At 49.2% G+C, this 24,029-nt stretch overlaps 3 protein-coding genes across 5 annotated transcripts in view; 2 read left to right on the top strand and 1 right to left on the bottom strand.

Annotated features, from left to right (window-relative positions):
* The window catches only part of LOC310667311 (low-density lipoprotein receptor-related protein 2-like), a 93,019-nt gene that overhangs the window by 45,231 nt on the left and 23,759 nt on the right, over positions 1–24,029 (top strand). The window contains exons 31-33 of one of the 2 annotated variants that reach the window (XM_083419195.1): positions 1,113–1,632; positions 2,342–2,456; positions 2,835–2,911. In XM_083419195.1, coding sequence (XP_083275321.1) covers positions 1,113–1,632; positions 2,342–2,456; positions 2,835–2,879 — 680 coding nt within the window. In that variant the 3' untranslated portion in view covers positions 2,880–2,911. Of the gene's footprint in view, positions 1–1,112; positions 1,633–2,341; positions 2,457–2,834; positions 2,912–24,029 lie in introns of those variants that run through there. The other variant, XM_083419194.1, reaches the window with a different exon arrangement.
* Positions 4,339–24,029, top strand: part of PRAG1 (PEAK1 related, kinase-activating pseudokinase 1) — a 139,137-nt gene continuing 119,446 nt past the window's right edge. The window contains exon 1 of the mRNA XM_083419456.1: positions 4,339–4,437. The gene's annotated coding sequence lies outside the window, so the exon portion shown is untranslated. The remainder of the gene's footprint in view (positions 4,438–24,029) is intronic.
* Positions 6,048–9,438, bottom strand: CLDN23 (claudin 23). 2 transcript variants are annotated; one of them, XM_083420685.1, is made up of 2 exons: positions 9,208–9,438; positions 6,048–7,516 (listed from the first exon to the last, which is right to left on the bottom strand). In XM_083420685.1, exon 2 carries the CDS (start codon positions 7,486–7,488, stop codon positions 6,718–6,720), a length of 771 nt encoding a protein of 256 aa, XP_083276811.1. In that variant the 5' UTR covers positions 7,489–7,516; positions 9,208–9,438; the 3' UTR covers positions 6,048–6,717. The 2 variants fall into 2 exon arrangements, with proteins under 2 accessions (XP_083276811.1, XP_083276812.1); XM_083420686.1 differs by having other exon boundaries at positions 6,048–7,489; positions 9,208–9,437.

The following is a 24,029-nucleotide window of genomic DNA, read 5'->3' as shown; positions in this document are numbered from 1 at the left end:
GGCAGGAGCAGGGACCGAGCAACGGGAGCTCACCCCGTCGTGGGGATTCGAACCGCCGACCTTTTGATTGGCAAGTCCTAGACTCTGTGGTTTAACCCACAGCGCCACCCGCGTCCCGTAGCTAACATAAGATTATGCAAAACATAAGTGAAATCCAAGCTACGTACTTAAAACTAGTTTGCCATGCTGTCTTCCAATGGGGGGCCCTAGGAACTGTTCTGTGAGCAGGAGGTAGGAACTGCTTCATATTCTCAATGCTTTACTGGAAATACATTTTCAGTATTCTATCAGGGAAGCAATGATGGTGCTATTTGTAGAATGGGTAGATTCTAGACTGGAATATAAAAAGGTAAAGGGACCCCTGACCATTAGGTCCAGTCATGACCGACTCTGGGGTTGCGCGCTCATCTCGCTTTATTGGCCAAGGGAGCCAGCATACAGCTTCCGGGTCATGTGGCCAGCATGACTAAGCCGCTTCTGGTGAGCCAGAGCAGCGCACGGAAACGGCGTTTACCTTCCCGCCAGAGTGGTACCTATTTATCTACTTGCACTTTGACGTGCTTTTGAACTGCTAGGTTGGCAGGAAGACTGGAATATACCCACAGCCAAACTGTTGGCCAAAGTAGCTAAGTTGGTCAACAGATAAATCAAACAATTTGAGATAAACCTTTGAGAATCTGTGTTTTATTATTTTTCTAGAAAAGGAAAGGTGAGCTACCTCCTTAATCAAGTACAGTGGTACCTCGGGTTACATACGCTTCAGTTTACATATGCTTTAGGTTACAGACTCTGCTAACCCAGAAATGGTGCTTCAGGTTAAGAACTTTGCTTCAGGATAAGAACAGAAATAGGGCTCTGGTGGCGTGGCAGCAGCAGGATGCCCCATTTGCTAAAGTGGTGCTTCAAGTTAAGAACAATTTCAGGTTAAGAATGGACCTCCGGAACGAATTAAGTACTTAACCCGAGGTACCACTGTACATAGCATAACCTCTGAAAATAAGCTTCGCAGGCAGCTACGTTTTCTATCCTTAAACCACCAGATCAGTCATATGGTCCTAGGCTGATCTTGCTGTGTCTCAAAAGCAATGTGTTGATGGCTTTTCTGCCGGCAGGCAACAACACTCCGAAGAAGAAACCCCAGCCCACACACCGACCTTCCACACTGCTGCAAACAAAACCCTTTCTTGTTAAGAAAAACACAGAGGCACCCACCAAAACCATCACCAAGAAGCCTACGGATGGTACTGCACATGTATGGCCAGAAGTAAAAAAATACACAAGGAGGAGTACTACTGCAACAGCAGCATGGGCACTCGAGCCAAGCAGAAGCCAGAAGACTACATTACCTCCCAAAAAGAAATGGAAAGAATCTTCTCTGGTGCAGGGAATCGTGAAAAGTGGCCTGGAGTCTCAGCCTTGCAGCAGGGAGACCTGTAACAGGAGAGGGGACTGCACTATGGAGGGCGATACAGTGAAATGCATCTGCACACTGGGCTATAGTGGAGACTACTGTGAAGAGGAGGAGGCGAAGTCTAGGGCGGGTCTCGTTCTGGGCATCATTTCCATCCTACTAATGGCCATGGCAGCAGCAGGGACCTTTGTCTACTTCAGGAAGCAAAGAACGCGGCAAAGGTAAGGCTATTTGCCGTTCTCTACGCAGGTGGCGCTGTGGGTTAAACCACAGAGCCTAGGACTTGCTGATCAGAAGGTCGGCGGTCGTGACCAACTCTGGGGTTGCGGCGCTCATCTTGCTTTATTGGCCGAGGGAGCCGGCGTACAGCTTCCGGGTCATGTGGCCAGCATGACTAAGCCGCTTCTGGTGAACCAGAGCAGCACACGGGAACACCGTTTACCTTCCCGCCGGAGTGGTACCTATTTATCTACTTGCACTTTGACGTGCTTTCGAACTGCTAGGTTGGCAGGAGCTGGGACTGAGCAACGGGAGCTCACCCTGTGGTGGGGATTCGAACCGCCGACCTTCTGATCGGCAAGTCCTAGGCTCTGTGGTTTAACCCACAGCGCCACCTGCGTCCCTGATGCTCACTTTGGCCGAGCCCAAAATATGGGCAGCAGTAATTTGCTTGTGCAGACACAGCCTGCTTTGTTTCTAGATTTGAATGGCTTGCTTGTGCCTGTTGCAGTCCTGTTCGCAGAATCATGAAAGATTCTGGCACGCACGTGCTGCAACTGTAATTTGCATTAATGCATGTAGTTTGGGTTCCAAATTGGTGGTGCAGGTGGTTCTACAAGATTACTGTGCCTCTTTGCAGCTTAGCACAAGGGTTCCAGCCTAGGATTTGCATCACAGTCAATACGTGTGTCTTATCTCCTCCTCCCACAGGACTTCAAGTGTATCGTCAACTGGACCGCTGGCCAGCTACCAGAAGGACAGCGACAAAGAAGACAATTTCGTTGAAGATGAAACCTGTATCAATGCAGCTTATGATCCCGAGCAGGTGAGGGCTTCTTAAGATTCCTGTCCTAAGCTTCCAGTTCCGAGCACTGGTATATGCTTCCTGTGTTCTTGGAACCAGTGTTGTTCCTACTTTGGGATTTTAAACCTGGCCTGGCTATTGCAAAAGGCAAAGCCAGCAGCAGGATCAGAAAAACCCCACTGCCTCAAGGAGCTGCACTTGTGGGTGGTTAAGATGCTGGCAGGACAGAGGGAGGGACGTTGGCTGAAATAAGCGCACCCCCTACTTGGCAAAGCTTCTAGCAATCTGTCTGCAGTTCTTCCTTGCCTGGAGAACTTAACTGCTTGTAATACCACTGCTTTTGATAGTCCAGGTGAAAATGCTGAGGGTCCTAAAATGTGGCTTTACAATCCTCCGCAGGAATTGTCGACTCCAATGAAGACAGGCATGGGCACAGACTCGTAAAGCAAACAAATAAATGATTCATAGTAGATAAACGTCTTGTAATCTCTCCCCCCCCCCCCCAAATGCATCACCCGGATGATAGTGGGGATATGCTGTTGTCTGTTTCCACGCTGGGCATTTTCTGTGGGATATTTGCACTTTATTCTGGGCATTTGCATGATGTCATGGTCAAGAGTCTGGGTTTTGCAGGAGGGAGACAAGCACACACCAGGAATTTTAGCATTGTACAATTGAAGGGCTCTATCACCTTACCCCAAGGGACACGGGTGGCGCTGTGGGTTAAACCACAGGGCCTAGGACTTGCTGATCAGAAGGTCGGCGGTTCGAATCCCCGCGACGGGGTGAGCTCCCGTTGCTTGGTCCCAGCTCCTGCCAACCTAGCAGTTCAAAAGCACATCAAAGTGCAAGTAGATAAATAGGTACCGCTCCAGCGGGAAGGTAAAGGCGTTTCTGTGCGCTGCTCTGGTTTGCCAGAAGCAGCTTAGTCATGCTGGCCACATGACTCGGAAGCTGTACACCGGCTCCCTCGGTCAGTAAAGCGAGATGAGCGCCGCAACCCCAGAGTCAGTCACGACTGGACCTAATGGTCAGGGGTCCCTTTACCCTTTACCTTTATCACCTTAGCCCATGGTTTCCCAAACTTGGGTCTCCAGCTGTGTTGGGACTACAGTTCCCATCATCCCTGACAGCTTGTCCTGCTAGCTAGGGATGATGGGAGTTGTAGTCTAAAAAAACTAGTTGGGGACCCAAGTTTGGGGAAACCCTGCCTTAGCCCAACACATATCCTTTTAAAAATTTCTTGCTGACATTAGGAAAGTGACAGCGCATTGAAAATTATGGAATTGGTTTTTTTTTTAAAAAAAACACACAAATCGGGATGAATCTTCATGGTTGTAGAACCTGAGCACAAACAAAACTGACCAAATGGTCAATGAAGATCAGATATAATCTAATCTCATAATTGCACAAGACTTGGGATGAAAGGGTTATCTGGAGGCATTCTGAGACATCCCAAGTTTTCCTATTGAGCTTTCCATTTTTTTTCAGAGCTCAGGAAAAAAAGCAGACTGCTTTTGACACAGAGGAACAGTTGCACAGTTTCCCCAGATGTAGGTGACTTGTTGCACAACTCTTCTGTGGGTTTTGGCTGGTTATGGCTTATATAGATTGCTCCAGAAATCCCCCTTTCTATACTTCATCTCTTGTTAGTGTTAATTTCTACAATCGATGTAATCCTTCCCTTTTCACATCAGGACTGCCTTCATAGACATTTATTCCTTCCCAATAAATTGTTGTCCGGGGGGGGGGGGGGGAATCACGTTTGGAAGTGCAGCAAGAGGAGGAAATATTTTCCCCTATGTTCCAGCCAAATTAAAATTGCCCCAATGAAAATTTGGGGGAGCGGGAGGGGAACTGCCCATTTCTCTAGGACATTATTTGAGTTCTAGAAGTCAAAGCAGAGATTCCACTTCACTTGCAACTAAAAACAGATCGGCAGTCTTTGGGAAGCACTGTTAAGCCAGCATTCTTCCTACTAGTTGGAGGGAAAATACAAACAGTGAGTTAAATGCTTTCCCCCCCAAATGCTTTAAAAACAAAACAGGGCACAGTCTGCTTCTTCCTTGTGAATGTATTATGCCTGCTGTGCAAATAGTGTATAAACTGGTAAAATATTAACAAATTGCATGGCAGTCACAGGAAAAAGGAGAAGGGGGGAAAACAGGAATTCTTCTCACTTGCAGAAAATGAACTCTGAATAAATTAAGGCGATGCCTGCTCTAAGTCTCCAAACATGCACCTACAATTCCTGCTAGCTAGGCACGATGAGAGTTGTAGTCCAAAAACAGCTGGAGACCCAAGATTAGGAAACACGGACCTAAAGGCACCAGCAGGTCTGCTTCTAAAATCGTTGCCATCTGTTGTTGAAGCACCTACAAAACTTCTGTAAATTCAGAACTGTCCCTGGAAAATAGAGACACTTGGAAGTAACTAAGAGCCTTATATACTAATATAATATATGTAATACCTTGAACTTGGATGGTAGGAAATAGGCCACCAGTGTAGAGATGTTGTATACTGACTGGGCCTCATTCTGCTCCAGTTGCAGTTTCCCGATCTAGTGTAAGGGAAGCTCCCCATAACATACATTGCAGTAATCCAGCCTTGAAATGCACCAGTGCCTGAGCTAATGTAATCAAGCTCTTCTGGTTCAGGGACAGCTATACTGTTGCACCACTTGTAGAGGTTCTGTAACAGAATTCTCAATACCATGCTTGATGAAGATTTCCTTGATTTGGGGGGGGGGAGGGGGCGTGGCAATTAACATGTGTACTCTAAAAGATGAAAAGGTAAAGGACCCCTGGGTGGTTAAGTCCAGTCAAAGGCTACTATGGGGTTGCGGTGCTCATCTCGCTTTCAGGCCAAGGGAGCCGGCGTTGGTCCACAGACAGCTTTCCGGGTCATGTGGCCAGCATGACTAAACCGCTTCTGGCGCAACGGGACATTGTGATGGAAACCAGAGCACACGGAAACACCATTTACCTTCCCGCCGGAGCGGTACCTATTTATCTACTTGCACTGGTGTGCTTTCGAACTGCTAGGTTGGCACGAGCAGGGAAAGAGCAACAGGAGCTCACCCCGTCGCGGGGTTTTGAACCACCAACCTTATGATCGGCAAGCCCAAGAGGCTCAGTGGTTTGACCACAGTGCCACCCACATCTCTAATACACTCTAAGACACATAGCTCAGATGTGCTAAACCACCATGCATTAACTCACTCCCCTATCATGCGTTCCTAACATGTTTTCTCTCTCCTAGGAAAACATTCCACATACTCCAACCAAATACCTGTTGCTTATTCTGATAGGCGGCCGTTTTAAGAAAATGAGTGTATGTAGAAAGGAAGGACTTGGGCTATTTACACACTATGAATTTAAAGCACATTCCCCACCCACTCAAAGAATCCTGGGAATTGTACTTTATCCCTCACAGAATTACAATTATCGGCACCCTTAAGTTAGTTCCCAGCATTATTTGGTGGAGGGGCGGGGGCGGGTAAAGAGATGCTTTAAATGTGCTGCGAATCAAGCGATCCTTTTGAAGGAAACACTTGAGGGGTAAGGTGCGTTTTCCGAAGGCAAGATTCAGCTAGTGACGCCGTATAAATCACCATACAAAATATAACTTTTATTCCGTGCATATTGCATTTTTATGTATCCATCTGTAAATAGGAAAACAAGGCATCTCTTTGAGAGTACAGTCAAACCCTGAGGGATGATAGATTCCTGGTCTCTTACCAATTTAGTAAACAGAAGGTGGTGGCGCAGGGGGATGAAAGCAGATCTGTTGCTGCAGAGGAGCCCTGCCCCCACTCCAAGATATTCCAGGCCCCTGAATTTCCAGCTTTCACCCAGTGTGCAAAAAAAAATCTTGTCCATTTGCTTAACAAAGCTGTGGGGCACTCTTCAAGTAAATGTGTGCAAAAGCAATAAAACAATTCTGGTTGCTGCCCTGCAAGCCCCTCCCCATCCCTGAAATTGCAGAGTGAAGAGGACCGCTCAAACTCCCTATCGCTTCCTCATGCAAGAGTGATTTAATTACTGTCTTAATATAATGTTTAACCTGAGAGAAAGCGAAAAGAAAAGCATAGAACCAGAATCTGTAGCAGTTTAGGGCTATGGCACCTGCTGGAGTCACGAGCGAAAGAGGTAGGAAAAGGTCTTTGCTGGAATTAAAATTGTAGACAAGCTTTCCGCACTGGGTATCTTTGTTGTCCAAGCAGAGTTCCAGAAGGAATCTTTCTGCAGCTCGTTCCTTGCAAGGGTGTCCCGGCTTAGGGCTATAAATCAGAATCGCAGGGATACCTGCTCCAGTTACTGGGGTGTTCACTTTCCAGTACATCCTGGGGGTTGGTGTAAGACCTGGGGGTTGGAGTCCTGTAATAGTCCATTTGGAGCTCTGTGTTGCCAAAGGAGGGAGAAATGGCAGCCGTGGTCGCTGGGACCCTCTGGCTGCTGGGTGGGTAGCTGTAATCCATAGCTGCTTTCTTCAGCTTGCGCTCCTTGCAGCACTGAGCAAAGCTGAGCGAAAGGGAGAAGCCCCCAATTATCTCCAGGCAGCTCCCTAAGTAGCCTAGCACCAGGCAGTAGCCCACCCCTAGGCTACTGCCGGCCGTGATGGGAAGGTTTTGGATGTCGTGATTGTACCAGGAGACGGCGATCAGGCTAAGCAGCCCGGAAACAAAGAGCAGCAGGCCGCCTAGCCCAGCCAGCAGGTACTGGGGCACATCCTGCCAGCAGCGAACGCCCAGCGAAGCCACAACCAACCCCAGGACCGTGACGGCCACAGAGGATGGCATCAGCCCTTTGGCGACTTGCACAGTCTGGTGGGAAAAGTAGCCCAGCGTGTCCTTGATGTTGCACTGAGTCCTCTGGGTGCCTTGAAACTCGTTGCAGATGTCCCAGATGCCTTGGTGCTGGATCATGTCGTAGGGTTGGTCAGGGATACGGCTTAAATCCCTCCAGGCGGGAGCCAGAGTGCTGGTCAGGTTCAGGACGAGGCCGCAGGGGCCCAGGACGATGCCCACGATCATGGCGGTCGGCGTCCGCATTCTGTGCCAGGCGACAGACAGACAGAAGCTGTTATGGGTACAGATAGGTGACTGAAAAACCACTTGCCCTCAGGAAACAACCTTGGTTTACTTGCTCAGGTCCTTATATACCTGCTGTGGGATTGCTCCATCCCAAGAAGAAAGCTAGTTTACGTTCTGCTTGGCTGTGTGGTGCCACCCAGGCATCATATACCGTATTTTTTGCTCTATAAGACTCACTTTTTCTCTCCTAAAAAGTAAGGGGAAATGTGTGTGCGTCTTGTGGAGCGAATGCAGGCTGCGCAGCTATCTCAGAAGCCAGAACAGCAAGAGGGATTGCTGCTTTCACTGTGTAGCGATCCCTCTTGCTGTTCTGGCTTCTGAGATTCAGAATATTTTTTTTCTTGTTTTCCTCCTCCAAAAACTAGGTGCGTCTTGTGGTCTGGTGCGTCTTATAGAGCGAAAAATACGGTATTTTACGCCACACAAAGTCTGCTGCAGAACACATCTACAGCCGTATAATAATAATAATAATAATAATAATAATAATAATAATAAATAATTTAATGTTTTTACCCCGCCCATCTGGCTGGGTTTCCCCAGCCACTCTGGGTGGCTCCCAACAGAATATAAAAAATGTGATAAAACATCAAACATTAAGAACTTTCCTAAACAGGGCAGCCTTCAGATGTCTTCTAAAAGTCGGATAATTGTTTTTTCCCTTCACATCTGATGGGAGGGTGGGCGCCACTACCAAGAAGGCCCTCTGCCTGGAACCTCACTTCTCACCGTGAGGGAACCGCCAGAAGGCCCTCGGCACTGGACCTCAGTGTCTGGGCTGAACGATGAGGGTAGAGACACTCCTTCAGGTATACTGGGCCGAGGCCATTTAGGGCTTTAAAGGTCAGCGCCAACACTTTGAATTGTGCTCGGAATTGTGCTGGGAGCCAATGTCTTTCAGGACCGGTGCCATTTATATGGTCCCGGCAGCCACTCCCAGTAACCAGTCTAACTGTTGCATTCTGGATTAGCTGTAGTTTCTGGGTCACCTTCAAAGGTAGCCCCACATAGAACGCATTGCGGTAGTCCAAGCCGGAGATAACCAGAGCATGCACCACTCTGGCAAGACAGTCTGCGGGCAGGTAGGGTCTCAGCCTGCGTACCAGGTGGAGCTGGTAGACAGCTGCCCAGGACACAGAATAAAGAGAAGATTCACAGCGGGAGAGTAGTTACATTTGGGGAAGATCCGACTAAGCTTGCAAGGAAACCCATGAAGAGCACAGCTGGAGAAGCTGCGGTCCAGATCCGGAGAGGCAGAAGTCCCAAGGGACCTGCTGTTCCTTCCAAGAGCTATTTTCTAGCCCAGGATTCCAGTGTTTTAAAGGAACACCCTGTCCTTTAAAAAATAACTTCAAACCTTGAAGAAGACCTTGGCTAGAGGGAGTGGGCTTTTATCCCTCTGCTCAGGTCAGCCTCCAGAGGACCTCAAGTCCACGCTCTCACCTGGTCCTCCCTCCACTCAACCAGCAATTATTAAACGCCTAAGCAGTGATACTGTTGTCATACAGCACTCAAAAAGGCCACAGGCAGTGGGAGACAATTCCTGGTTCGTGGGATCTATCCTTATTCCAGGTTTAAGCTGATGCCTTATGAGAACTGTCCCTCTCCCCACCCACCTGCAAAAATCCTGTATTTAGCCCTGGCTTGGATACAGATATCAAGGGAGAAGCAGCTGTTTACCTGTCCTGCTGCAGACAACGCCTGCTGCAACTGTTGCTCGCTCTCTCCCTGCCGTGTGCCCGGTTAAAAGAAACTGGCTAGTATGACCGAAACTTCTGTGTGTACAGAGAAACCAGGCTAGCGCTGCAGCAGCTGAGCTTGTTCTGGGTAGTATTTTATGGGGAAGAAAGGGAGGGGAGAGGAAACAGAAATGGAACCGCGGAATCAGGAAAGGGTTGCCGTTACAGGTGATGCCAAGTCAGTGACTTCAGGAAGGTGGGGCTGACTCTCCGAGCAACTCTGGAGCCGCACCTGTTTCCGTGTGATGATCGTGCTTAAGGATGAAGGCGGTGACTTTTATTGTCCTGAATAAAGGTTGGCTCTTATTGCTTAGGTAACAGCACACCAAAGCAATAAACACATACAAATCGACACTGCAGATCTTTTGAAAGGTGGTTCTAGGAACTGGATGGCAAAACACGGAGAGGCACAGGTGAGGCTGTGTACACGGAGCAATCTGGATGCTCTTAATTAATTACCCTTGAGAGAAAGGGAGGGGGAACGTGAAGTGCCCTGGGCCAGGACAAACACATTGAAGAGAGCTGCATAAACAACTCAGTGGCCATGTTAGATACCAAAGTCCTTTGTGCTTTGGTGTATGTAGTATAAAAATGTAGGATAAACACCGACAACTGGGAAACACTGGCCTGTGAGTGTTCCAGTTGGAGAACAGCCTTTACCAAAGGTGTCATGGACTTTGAAGACACCCAAACTCGGGACGAAAGGTAGAAACGTGCTAAGAGGAAGGCCCGCTTGGCAAACCCTCACCGTGTTCAACTCCCGCCCGGAAACCTATGTCCCCACTGTGGAAGGATGTGTGGATCCAGAATTGGCCTCTACAGTCACTTACGGACTCGCTGTTAAGACCGTGTTCATGGAAGACAATCTTACACGTCTGTGAGAGATTGCCAAAGAATAAGATTCCTTTAAGGTGCTTTAATTCCTTCATCCCACCAATTCATTTTCTCTCACAGGTTTTATTTGGTTTTCAGCTAGCCAATGTAGCTGTGCCTTTAAGAGCAGCTGGATCTGAAGTCAGTAGCGATAGCGTTACTTGCTTCCTGTTTCTGCACAATCCTTGCCATTACAGTCACAAGAACAGGCCAAGGTCTCCCCCCCCCCCCCAAGTGAGTGGGTAACTTTAGATGGCTGCAAACCTTTAGACAAGGCCCCTAACATGGTATCCGCAAGAAGCCTTCACCTGCAGAGTGCAATAGTCCTCTGGGTATATAAGGGGCACTTATTTATGCTTGGACCACGCAAAATACTCTGTGTGGGGCTACCTTTGAAGGTGACTCAGAAACCGTAACTAATCCAGAATGCGGCAGCTAGACTGGTGACTGGGAGCGGCTGCCGGGACCATATAATACTGGTTCTGAAAGACCTACATTGACTCCGAGGACGTTTCTGAGCACAATTCAAAGTGTTGGTGCTGACCTTTAAAGCCCTAAACAGCCTCAGCCCAGTATACCCAAAGGAGCGTCTCCATTCCCATCGTCAGCCAGGACACTGAGGGCCTTCTGGTGGTTCCCTCACTGAGAAGTGAAGCTACAGGGAACCAGGCAGAGGACTTTCTGGGTAATGGTGCCTGCCCCGTGGCACGTCAGATGTGAAGGAAATAAACAACTATCTGACTTTAGAAGACATCTGAAGGCAGCCCTGTTTAGGGAGGTTTTTTATGTTTGAAGTTTTATTATGTTTCTGTATATGCTGGAAGCCACGCAGAGTGGCTATGGTAACAAATTAAAAAATTATTATTAAAGTTATTTCAGGTGTCACGGTCCCTATCTGTATTGGCCTTTGTTTGCCAAAATCAGTACCTTGAACTTATCCCGGCGGCTAACTGGTAGCCAGTGCAATTATTTCGACTGTGGAGTGATGTGCTGGCGATATTCTGCTCCACTGAGCATTCAAGCAGCTGCATGATTCTGGAACTCCCTCGAGGGCGGAAGTAGACCTGTTCATATTTCTCTTTACTGTGACCTCTCTTGAGTCGGAGTGTGTAAGATACTACCACCCATCCAAATTCACCCAGTGGCAGTCCCTAAAATCTGTTGCAGAAGCAACTAGTTATATTAAATTCAGGGTACCCCAGGAGCATTTCAAAAATTCAGAGCATGCAAATTCAGAGCACTGTTGACATGAGCCAACAGTGTGACACGGCAGCTAAAAAAGCCAATGCAATTCTGGGCTGCATCAATAGGAGTATAGCATCTAGATCAAGGGAAGTAATAGTGCCACTGTATTCTGCTCTGGTCAGACCTCACCTGGAGTACTGTGTCCAGTTCTGGGCACCACAGTTCAAGAAGGACACTGACAAACTGGAACGTGTCCAGAGGAGGGCAACCAAAATGGTCAAAGGCCTGGAAACGATGCCTTATGGGGAAAGGGTAAGGGAGCTGGGCATGTTTAGCCTGGAGAAGAGGAGGTTAAGGGGTGATATGATAGCCATGTTCAAATATATAAAAGGATGTCACATAGAGGAGGGAGAAAGGTTGTTTTCTGCTGCTCCAGAGAAGCGGACACAGAGCAATGGATCCAAACTACAAGAAAGAAGATTCCACCTAAACATTAGGAAGAACTTCCTGACAGTAAGAGCTGTTCGACAGTGGAATTTGCTGCCAAGGAGTGTGGTGGAGTCTCCTTCTTTGGAGGTCTTTAAGCAGAGGCTTGACAACCATATGTCAGGAGTGCTCTGATGGTGTTTCCTGCTTGGCAGGGGGTTGGACTCGATGGCCCTTGTGGTCTCTTCCAACTCTATGATTCTATAGCCATTGGGACAGAACTTGCTGTGTCTGTCACCGAGTTTCCTAGGTCACTAAAAGACCCAGAGCATGGAAACAGAAGCCACCTGGCACTTGCTGGTGCAGCTAACACTGTGGGACATTTCTTGCATCCCAACTTCGGAGGGGAGTGATATTGGGGGGTAACGCTAGTGATGTCCAGATTTTAATGGCAACAACTGAAAAGGGGTGCTTATTCCTTTTTTGCCCAACTGGGATAACAGACTCTCCAAATTTCCCTATTTTCCAGGGACAGTCCTGGGTTTACAGAAGCTATCCTGGTTTCTGATTTGAGCCCAGAATGTCCTGCTTTTCCTTAGAATGTCCCTGTTTTCATCGGAGAAATGTTGGAGGGAATGGGGCCATCAAGGTGGGGGAAGAAACACAACGTGAGGATGAGTCTTGTTGAGGGCTTGGAATGGCTGCACTCCCATCAGAGCCCACTAGAGGGCAGGCAAAGACAAAGCAAAAACAAATCAATCCCTCTTTAACAGCTGTCAGTTAAGATTCCTCCATTCTGCTTAGGGGTTCTCCTATTCCCACATCCATAAGCACACATTTGTACAAAATTTGCAAGTAACTAAATTTTGTGCATCTAGAAGTAATGACTAGAGTTTACATTTCACAGAGCGCAGGCCGATTAATTTCCCAACCTCATCACATGAAACGAAAGTTTTTCACCTCCAACACAGACCACCCGAATCAGTTCTTAAATTAGTTGATCCATTACCAATGCAGTAATCAATTCCCCCACCCCAAACCTTATTCTAAATTGGGATGGGAGGACCTGTCAGTTTCAGTTCTCTTCGTTCCGGGGCAGTTTGTGATTTATTTAGTTTAAATCCTCGCGAAAAGTCATCAACATTTTTGTTCAAATTTATCCAGATAAACAAATGTACACATGCAGTTTTTACTACCACATATTACATATGCAGCTTTTACATATAAATAAATTATTGTTATTCATGTACACATTTCTTGCAAGCAATTTCCCCTAAATTTTTGTGTTATTTCCACTAATACATTCATTTCTATGCACAATTTTCCCTGGTATAATACACACACACACACACACACACACACACACACACACGCTCGCTCTGTGTGTCTCTCTCTGTGTGTGTGTGCGTGCGCGCATGTATATATGCTGTATTAGTATAAGGACGTGGGTATAGGACTTGCCGATCAGAAGGTCGGCGGTTCGAATCCCCATGACAGGGTGAGCTCCCGTTGCTCGGTCCCTGCTCCTGCCAACCTAGCAATTCGAAAGCACATCAAAGTGCAAGTAGATAAATAGGTACCGCTCCGGCGGGAAGGTAAACGGCGTTTCCGTGTGCTGCTCTGGTTCGCCAGAAGTGAATTAGTCATGCTGGCCACATGACCCGGAAGCTGTACGCCAGCTCCCTCGGCCAGTAAAGCGAGATGAGCGCCGCAACCGCAGAGTCGGTCACGACTGGACCTAATGGTCAGGGGTCCCTTTACCTTTACCTATGTATTGGTATATGCATATGTATATGTATATGTGCAAAGTCCAAAGGATAACTGTCTTCAGCTTTGCACACTGTTTCAGAAAGTGCAAGTTTTGTACGCTCACCTTCAAACATGACCTGAATTGAATGTCTCCCTCACCCCTCTTTCCACAGTCCATTTTTGTTCATTAATCCTTCTAGGAGGTGTCTTGAGCACAGAGGTTGCCCTCTGTATCTAGTTTGTCTGGTGGAGAAGAGGAAGGCCTCAGAGAGGGCTTAATCACACCTCCCTCCTTCAGAGCCAATCCACCTTCTTTTTTCCAAGCCCTCTGAATTTTGGGCAGCTGGCATGACCTTCTGGCTCACAGAATAGCCTTGGGATAGTCAAAAGAACGTGGAACGACAATATAATAATAATAATTATTATATCTCAGGCCTCTACACCCCCTGCAGCCTGGGGATTAGAATCCTTATTGACCCAGCAGGGTACAATTTGAGAAATTACACGCATCGTACACTGTATTTGGGGCACATGTTCAAAGATGAACAGTGGGCAGGTACCAGCCTTCCAGATCTAAGACTTTCACTAAGGTTTCCACATTGTCCAGCAAGGGGCAGCAACTACTGGTGAACAGATCAGGTCGAGAGCTGGGAGGGAGTTAGAAACAAAGCAAATAAGCAGAGAGAGAACAAAAGCTGTTCTGTCCTCTCCTTCCTCTAGTAATAGAATTGTATTCCCCTGGGGTTTCCCAAATGAGGGTATTTTCAGACTTCAAATGTGAAGTTCCTTTATTATGGTGGGAGATCAACTCAGCTTTCTGGAGGAAAGTACCGTATTTTTCGCCCTATGGGACGCACTTTTTCCCCTCCAAAAATGAAGGGGAAATCTGGGTGCGTCCTATGGGGCGAATGCAGGCTTCGCGGACCTCTCCGCAAACAGCAGGAGCGCTCCCGCTGCTGGCGGAGAGGTGCCTGCATGCTGAAGCCTGCGCGCGCTGAGCTCAGCGCGTCCAGGCTTCGCGGACCTCTCCGCCAGCAGCGGGAGCGCTCCCGCTGCTGGCGGAGAGGTGCCTGCATGCTGAAGCCTGCGCGCGCTGAGCTCAGCGCGTCCAGGCTTCGTGGACCTCTCCGCCAGCAGCGGGAGCGCTCCCGCTGCTGGCGGAGGGGTGCCTGCATGCTGAAGCCTGCGCGCACTGAGCTCAGCGCGTCCAGGCTTCGCGGACCTCTCCGCCAGCAGCGGGAGCGCTCCCGCTGCTGGCGGAGAGGTGCCTGCATGCTGAAGCCTGCGCGCGCTGAGCTCAGCGCGTCCAGGCTTCGCGGACCTCTCCGCTAGCAGCGGGAGCCAGCACTGGGCTCCCACGGCTTGCAGAGAGCTGCCTGTTTGGGGGCTGGGGTCGGGGGAAGCTCGGGCTTCCCCAACCCCGCGCCTGGGGGGGAAATAATTTTTTTCCTTTATTTCCCCCCAAAAAAACTAGGTGCGCCTTATGGGACGGTGCGTCCTATAGGGCGAAAAATATGGTACTTGGATGCTGCCAAACTTTCCTAGGGGAAAACACCAGCCCCTTCTCTCTGCTCCACACAGAACCACAGAATTGTAGAGTTGGAAGGGACTCCTAAAGGTTTTCTAGTCTGTCCCCCTGCAATGCAGGAACTTCTTCGGTAATCACTCATAGCTAAGGAAGCATGCAGTCTGAGCAAGGACACAAACGGCACTAAAGGGAGCGCGGCTGTCATCCTCTAAACATGGTTGTCCTCCAGCTCCCATCATAGAATCAGAGAATTGTAGAGTTAAAAGGGACCACAAGGGGCATCTAGTCCAACCCCCTGCATTGCAGGAATCTTTTGCCCAACGTGGGGCTTTCACCTACAACCCTAAGAGTCTCATGCTCTACTCACTGAGCTGCCAAGGCAGAGTTCTGCCCAACCAGCACGGCCAACAGTCATGGCTGATGGGAGCATCTGTGTGCAGTGCCAGATTTAAGTACATTCATATCTCAGGTTGCAGATGCTTCAGGTTGCGCGTTTTTGGGTTGGAGATGTGTAGAAACCCAGAAGTACCGGAACGGGTTACTTCTGGGTTTTGGCGCATGCGCAGAAACACTAAATTGCACTTTGTGCATGGGCAGAAGCGCCAAATCGCATGCACAAATGCAGCGCTGCAGGTTGCGGACACTGCGGGTTGCGAACGTGCCTCCTGCACGGATCACGTTCACAAGCTGAGCGTCCACTGTAGAAGCTAAACAAGCTATAGCTTAGGGCTCCACTCTCTTGCCCCCCCCCAATTTCACTATTAATATACTTCTTCTTAATTGTATTTCAGTTCAGCTATTAAAGTAAAGGTAAAGGTAAAGGTACCCCTGCCCGTACGGGCCAGTCTTGACAGACTCTAGGGTTGTGCGCCCATCTCACTCAAGAAGCCGGGGGCCAGCGCTGTCTGGAGACACTTCTGGGTCACATGGCCAGCGTGACATCGCTGCTCTGGCGAGCCAGAGCCGCACACGGAAACGCCATTTACCTTCCCGCTAGTAAGCGGTCCCTATTTATCTACTTGCACCCGGGAGTGCTTTCGAACTGCTAGGTTGGCAGGCGCTGGGACCGAACAACGGGAGCGCACACCGCCGCGGGGATTCGAACCGCCGACCTTTCGATCGGCAAGCCCTAGGCGCTGAGGCTTTTACCCACAGCACCACCCGTGTCCCAGCTCAGCTATTACTTTGATAAAATACATACTTTGTTATGTGCAAATGGCTTTAGGTACCTGCTAGGTCCATAAATTACCATGTAGGATAAATTCAGCACAAAAAAACAGCAACAATTTGTTGTTGACAAAGGATAGCTGGACATATAAAGGGCCCCATTACCTTCAGTAGCTTGGGGCCTCACGAAACCTAAATCTGGCCCTGGCTGCATGCTTCACTGCCCTCGGCAACTCCTTGCCATTCCTGAGTCCAGCAGAAGTTGCATGAATTATGCCATATTATAAAAACAATGCTAGTTTGTATAATTTATTCAGGGCACAGTTTCAGTTTTTTCTTGTCATGGGATCTGCAGATGATTATTATTATTTTACTGTTTTGAGGTGCACGCAGCCTGATAGACTGCTTTTGAATAGGGAAGTTCCGTTTAATCTCTAATAGAAATTGAGAGATTTTATCCTGCATTACTCTGGTCCAGGGGGTCACGAAGAGGCGGACATGACTAAACGACTAAATGGGGTCACGAAGAGTCGGACACGACTAACCAACTAAACAACAACAACTCGCAGCACCTTTAACAAACTACAGTTCCCATGGTTCTTGGGAGGGAGCCATAGCTATTTCAATTGGCATAATACTACTTTAAATGTATAGCACAGGTGAGTTCTCAGACTCTTGTATATTCCTGCACGTTTTTGATTTTCACAAAAGCGGGGAGTTGTCAGACCTCTGGTTCTGGAAAAGCAGCATTCCTCTGTGGCTCTTGAAAAGAAAGCAACGGTGAATTGAAAACGGAAATTAAATTTAATAGGCACATAGATCAAGGGCAAACCCAGGAGAGCAACGAGGCTGCCCAAACACGATCTGACGGAGATCTCGTTTTGGAACGGTGCCGTATTTCTTCTAGTCAGTGAATACTTCTTGGTGGCTTGCAGCAAAAGCCTTGTGGCTTGTTTTTGGTATTGGTTAAATTAATTGTTCAGTGAACTACTAGCGATACTAATCAAACAATTTGTTTCTGGTGCCCTGCCAACTCTGGAGAATCAAAAGGAGCAGAGGGAGCAGACGGGAAAGTTCAGTGCTTTGGCTCAAGCCAAGATAAACTACATTTGTGGCCGTGGGATTATATTTGTGGATGGATACTGTAATGGTTCTAGGGGTTGCTCGTGCGTAAGCTTATCCCAACGTCTGGCTGGGTTGCCTGAGTGAACCTTTCCTGTCCGGGCAGCCACTCGCCCGTGACTGTCTCAATCGCTGGCAGAATCCGTCAGTGGGTGTTTCTTAAACTTCTTCCAGCAAAGACGTTCTTTGACGCCTAGTCTCCTCCTACTCTCCCTGCGCGGAAGCCTTCTGCGCAAGGAGGGCGTAGGCAGCGGAGGACCCTTCCTCTCCCCGCTGGTCCCCGGCAAGGAGTCATGGGACCGCCTCACCGCTTCCCCCATCTGCCCCCCTTCTCCACTGGAGCTACGTTGATTCTCTTCCCCAGAAGATGGACTGCCCCTCCCACTCCCGGGACGCTCTCTGGGATCCCTTTGGAGCTTGCTCTCTCCCTCAGACACTGATGGCAGTTCCCTGACAGATACCAAGCAAGGGAATGAACTTTTGGATGGCCTGGTTCTCCTATGAAAGGGTTAGGAAATCTGGGGTGCTGAACGGGGTAGACCATAGCTGTCCACTTTCAGATTTGAAAATAAGGGATCAGCAGCCTCGAAAAGGGACGCGGGTGGTGCTGTGGCTTAAACCACAGAGCCTAGGACTTGCCGATCAGAAGGTCGGTGGTTCGAATCTCCGTGACGGGGTGAGCTCCCCTTGCTCAGTTCCAGCTCCTGCCAACCTAGCAATTCGAATGCACGTCAAAGTGCAAGTAGATAAATAGGTACCGCTCCGGCGGGAAGGCAAACGGCGTTTCCGTGTGCTGCTCTGGTTTCCCAGAAGCGGCTTAGTCATGCTGGCCACATGACCCGGAAGCTGTACACCGGCTCCCTCGGCCAATAAAGCGAGATGAGCGCCACAACCCCAGAGTCGGTCACGACTGGACCTAATGGTCAGGGGTCCCTTTACCTTTTTTAGCCTCGAAAATAAGGGATCAGCAGCCTCACCTGTCCCGGGGACAGTCTACGGGATATCTAACAATCCGGGATAGCAGCGGGAAATGGCGCTGGAATAAGGGCATTTCCTGCAAAAAAAGGGAAGGTTGACAGCTATGGGGTAGACCAGTCAGAGGAGGAGAGGCCAGCAACTGGCAGTCTTTGTGCCAAACCCCCACAAGGCACACAATTTTACTTAAAAAAAGGAAAAAAACTTTCAACATAGCATCCCCAGGCACAGGATCAGAGGTTAACCACCTCCCCTTTTCCCATGTGTTGTGCATCATGTAGGATTGCAGCCCATCCCTAGAAAAATGGGATCGCTCCATTTTTGGACAAAAGTGTCCCTTGTCCATTTGGACTTGAAACGGAGAAAGCTTTTCTCCCATATTTGAGCTTGGAAGGCCCCAAATGGCGGTTGTGTCGCTGTTGGTGTGGCTGACGAGGAGCCTGGCCTGGTGTGAGTGACAACAGAGAGAAGGAGCGACTTTCTCTCCCTCCCTCCTTCCTTCCCTCTCGTCGGTGCTCCTCCTCAGCTGCTGCTGCCGCCACCAGTCTAGCATGGTGCAGGTTGCAGGTTGCAATGTTCAATCTCAGGCATTTCCACATAGGGCTGGGAGAGATTTCCTGTCTGAATTCCTGAAGAACCTTTGCTAGTTTAGCCTGGAGAAGAGGAGGTTAAGGGGTGATATGATAGCCATGTTCAAATATATAAAAGGATGTCACATAGAGGAGGGAGAAAGGTTGATTTCTGCTGCTCCAGAGAAGCGGACACGGAGCAATGGATCCAAACTACAAGAAAGAAGATTCCACCTAAACATTAGGAAGAACTTCCTGGCAGTAAGAGCTGTTCGACAGTGGAATTTGCTGCCAAGGAGTGTGGTGGAGTCTCCTTCTTTGGAGGTCTTTAAGCAGAGGCTTGACATCCATATGTCAGGAGTGCTCTGATGGTGTTTCCTGCTTGGCAGGGGGTTGGACTCAATGGCCCTTGTGGTCTCTTCCAACTCTATGATTCTATGATTCTATTCTAGTCAGTGTCTATAGTACCAGCCTAGAGAAACCAGTGGCCTGACTCACCTTCCCACAGAAGGCTTCTTTCCATGATACTGGTGAATAATCAAACTCAATTGGAAGGGGGTTCTCCAAAATGGTTGGATCCAGAATACAGCAGCCTGATTGGTCCACAGGAGCCATCCAATCCAGCTCCAGGTGGAAGTGAATCCGCAACCTGATTGGCCTACAGGCGAATCCTGGACTTAGCCAATCACATGGGGCCCATTGTGTAAATAATGTATATAAAGCAGACATTCTGGGGGAACTTCCATTCCTCCTCACCACTGTGAGCTGAATAAAGAGCATGAAATCCACTCTCGACTCCAAGTATATTTCAGTTGCCACCACAGCTGGCCTTGGAAGTCCTTGACGTAATCAAGAGGACGGAAACCACATTAGTTGGGATTAAGCTGGCTGCCTTTCTTGGCCCTTTCACCTTCCCCTCTTTCCTGTGGTTTTCTTCAAGTTCAGGTTCAGCACTCTCTTGGACAATTAGCGTGTGATTAATCGACATAAGATACCCGCCCTTTCCTTTCTATATCTACCATATGTGGGAGCCAAAGATCATGACTAATGTTAAGAAATGGTGCACGTGCTTCGATATCGCTGGCTGGCAGTCCTTCCCTAATTCTTTGTGCTTCCTCATGGCTAGCAGAAATCCATGGCTGGCAGGATTTTACCAGTGATTCTGAGTGCAGGTTACTCTGGGTTACAGCTATGTTGTGGTGTGTTGTTCTTAAAGCAGAATATCTGCAGGTCTGTGCTCCGTGGGCTTTCTAGTTTGAGGGGGAAACAGATAAGGAGAAATCTGATAAACGTTGTTTATTATTAAAATTTATATCCTACCCTTCACTCTAAGGTCACAGGGTGGTGATACAACATCACATGCCATAAAGGATAAATAGAGTCAATTAACTCAATATTAAATTACGAAAACCAGTACGTAGCCATTTCTCTCGTAGTACTTATCTGAAGAACAACACAAATTAACATTGTCATTTGATTTTTTTTAACTGACCAATTTACTGACGTGTTATTGATGTTTTTACTGATGTTATCGTAGCACTGTAGCACGTGTCCTTATGTTGTACGCTGCCTTGTTATATTTCTTAAGAAAGTGCAGTTTGTAAATGTTTAAGTGCAAATCACAAATATCTACTACTGATGCTCAAAGGATTGATGAAGTAAGGAAGTTTTCAGGTGTCACTGCAACCCACTCAGCACAGCAACCTGTTTGAGGGAGAAGCAGATTCAAAAGTGAGGAGGCCACAACTGAGAAGGCCCTATTCCAGGTTCCAGTTAACTGGATCACTCTTGTTGATGATACAACTAATAGGACTTCCCTGGCCAATTTCAGGTCAAGGGCAGGATAGATCCATGTGAAGGAAGTAGACAGAGGTCACATCCACACTAAACATTTAAAGTAGTCCTATACCACTTTAACAGACATTACTTCCCTCAGAGGATCCTGGGAACTGTAGTTTGTTAGGGTGCTGAGAGTTTTTAGGCAACCCCATTGCAGAGCTACAGTTCTCAGCCTCCCTGACAGACAACAGCTTCCAGGATTCTTTGAGGGAAGCTGTGACTGTGCTTTAAATGGATTGTGACCAAAGGAAAATATTCTCCCTATTTAATAATGCTAATTAGTCAGGTGGCAAGACACCCAGTAAAATGAATGGGCAGTAGGTTGAGCCAATAGGAAGTTCTTTAAACAGGGGATTACCAACTTAGAGAATTAAATGTGATGACAGACACAAGCTAAGGTGGCTTTTTAAAGAGGATTAGATATGGAAGATAGGTCTCCAATAGCCACTACAGTCAAGTGGAGCCTCTGTTTTCAGAAGCAGCTATGTCTCTGAGTATCATGCTCTGAGGTAAATGTGACTTTCCAGAGGCATTGTGTTGGCTACTGTCTGAAGAAAACCGCTGGGCTTTTTTAACAGTACAGGTCCACACCATACATTTAATTTAAAGCACACTCAATGCACATTTAAAGGACATGCTCCCCTCAGACCCCCCTAAAAAGAATCTTGGCAACAGCAGTTTGTTGAAGGCAGTGGGAATTAAACTGCCTTTGTGGTGGCAGAACTACAGTTCCCAGAGTTCTTTAGGGGAAGTCATGTGCTTTAAATGCATCTGAGCCAGCAAAGCTCAAGCTTCTGTAGATGACCTGGGTTGCCACCTCCGTCTCGTCTCATAATTCATAATATCAAGTCCGTATCCTGCAGGCAGCCTCTTCACAGGCTTCCTGTTTCCCTGCCTTGAAAGATGGGCTGTGTGTTGTGGCAGTGGAGATTGTTGAGCAATTTGTACCTTGCAGTTCCTGTTTATGCATCTGTTGTTGTCCCTGGGAACAGGCATACATCAAGGGATTCACAGGGAATGCTTTTTGTCACAGTGCAGTGGTGGCAGTTAAGAGATTTGTGGCATTAGCATTAAAATAATTTGATCTGAAGCAAGTGGTGGGGGACCTCAAGTTGTGGTCTGAAGCAAGTGGTGTGTAATCTTAGTGTAATAATAATAATAATACAGTCATACCTCATGTTACGTTTGCTTCATGTTACATTCTTTCAGGTTACGTCCTGTGGCGACCCGGAAGTGCCGGAAAGGGTTACTTCCGGGTTTCATCACTCGCAAATGCACAGAAGCGCAAAATGACGTCACGCGCATGTGCAGAAGCGGTGAATCGCAACACGTGTGTGCACAGACACACCACTGTGGGTTGCGCTCTTTTCATGTTGCGAATGGCCCTCTGGAATAGATCCCGATCGCAACCAGAGGTACTACTGTAATAATAATAATAATACCGTATTTTTCGCTCTATTGGACGCACCGGACCACAGGACGCACCTAGTTTTTAGAGGGGGAAATCAAGGAAAAAAATATTATCCCCCCCCCAGCCTCAAACAGCAACGGACAGGCTGCGCGCAGCCTGTCTGCTTCTCCCAGAGCTTCTCGGGGCTGCGGGGGAAGCCCTGGTTCCCCCACCAGCCCCAAAGAGCAAAGAAGCCAAGACAGCACGCGGGATCCATAGCTGCGCAACCTCTCCAGCCAGGAGCTAAACCTCTCCAGCGTGGCTAAAGAAGAAAAGGCAGTGAGCACGATCCATCCCACTCGCTGCCCTGGCTTCCTCTTTAGCCTTGTGCAGCATCTTTAGTCTTGCGCAATGGGATGGATTGCGCCCGCTGTCCACCGGGGCTGGACTAGATGACTCCTAGGGTTCCCTTCCAACCCTGCAATTCTATGACCTCGGAAGGTGTTTGGGGTCTCCACCACTGGAGGCTTTTAAGCAGCGGTTGGGGGACCATCTGCCTGGCGTTCTTTAGCTGTGATTCCTACATTGTGAGGGGGCTGGGCTAGATGACCCTCGGGTGGCCCTCCCAACTCTATGCTACAGTTCTGCAGCAGGAGATCCACAGCCACTTCACACAATGCCCACTCCCAATTTTCATCTGAGAGACATGTAGCTTTAGTGTCTAGGTAGGTACCCCCCTACCTGCCACACTTCCCCCACCCCACTTAAGCTGAGGGAATTCCTGCCCAGAGAAGCTCCCAGGTGAGGCAAGGGTTAAGATCTACCTCTGGTAGATCTCTTGCGGCTGGAGAGGCGCGCAAGTCTAAAGAGGGAGCCAGGGCAGTGAACGGGATGGATCGCGCTCCCTGCCCTGGCTTCCTCTTTAGCCTTGCGAAGCCTCCCCCACCCCCCACCCCCCACCCCACTGGAGAGGCACGCAAATCTAAAGAGGGAGCCAGGGCAGGGAATGGGATGGATCACGCTCCCTGCCCTGGCTTCCTCTTTAGCCTTGCGAAGCTCCCCCCCCCCCCCCTGGAGAGGCGCGCAAGTCTAAAGAGGGAGCCAGGGCAGGGAACGGGATGGATCGCGTTCGCTGCCCTGGCTTCCTCTTTAGACTTGCGAAGCCTCCCCCACCCCCCACCCCGCTGGAGAGGCGCGCAAGTCTAAAGAGGGAGCCAGGGCAGCGAACGGGATGGATTGCCCTGGCTTCCTCTTTAGCCTTGCAAAGCCTCCCCCCCCCCACCCCACCCCCGCTGGAGAGGCGCGCAAGTCTAAAGAGGGAGCCAGGGCAGTGAACGGGATGGATCGCGCTCCCTGCCCTGGCTTCCTCTTTAGACTTGCGAAGCCTCCCCCCCCCCCCCCCCCCCGGAGAGGCGCGCAAGTCTAAAGAGGGAGCCAGGGCAGCGAACTGGATCGCGCTCCCTGCCCTGGCTTCCTCTTTAGCCTTGCGAAGCCACCCCCACCCCCCTACCCCGCTGGAGAGGCGCGCAAGTCTAAAGAGGGAGCCAGGGCAGCGAACGGGATGGATCTCGCTCCCTGCCCTGGCTTCCTCTTTAGACTTGCGAAGCCTCCCCCACCCCCCCACCCCACCCCCGCTGGAGAGGCGCGCAAGTTTAAAGAGGGAGCCAGGGCAGCGAACGGGATGGATCTCGCTCCCTGCCCTGGCTTCCTCTTTAGCCTTGCGAAGCCTCCCCCACCCCCCACCCCCACCCCCACTGGAGAGGCGCGCAAGTTTAAAGAGGGAGCCAGGGCAGCAAACGGGATGGATCGCGCTCCCTGCCCTGGCTTCCTCTTTAGACTTGCGAAGCCTCCCCCACCCCCCCACCCCACCCCCGCTGGAGAGGCGCGCAAGTCTAAAGAGGGAGCCAGGGCAGCGAACGGGATGGATCGCGCTCCCTGCC

Source organism: Podarcis tiliguerta, assembly GCF_965153285.1.
Source record: "Podarcis tiliguerta genome assembly, chromosome: 17".
Taxonomy (NCBI): Eukaryota; Metazoa; Chordata; class Lepidosauria; order Squamata; family Lacertidae; genus Podarcis; species Podarcis tiliguerta.
Note: the sequence above shows the minus strand (reverse complement) of the source record. Positions and strands in the feature narration are given on the sequence as shown.

Excerpts from the sequence above, each read along its gene's own strand:
- CLDN23 (XM_083420685.1), bottom strand. The coding sequence starts at position 7,488 with ATGCGGACGCCGACCGCCATGATCGTGGGCATCGTCCTGGGCCCCTGC.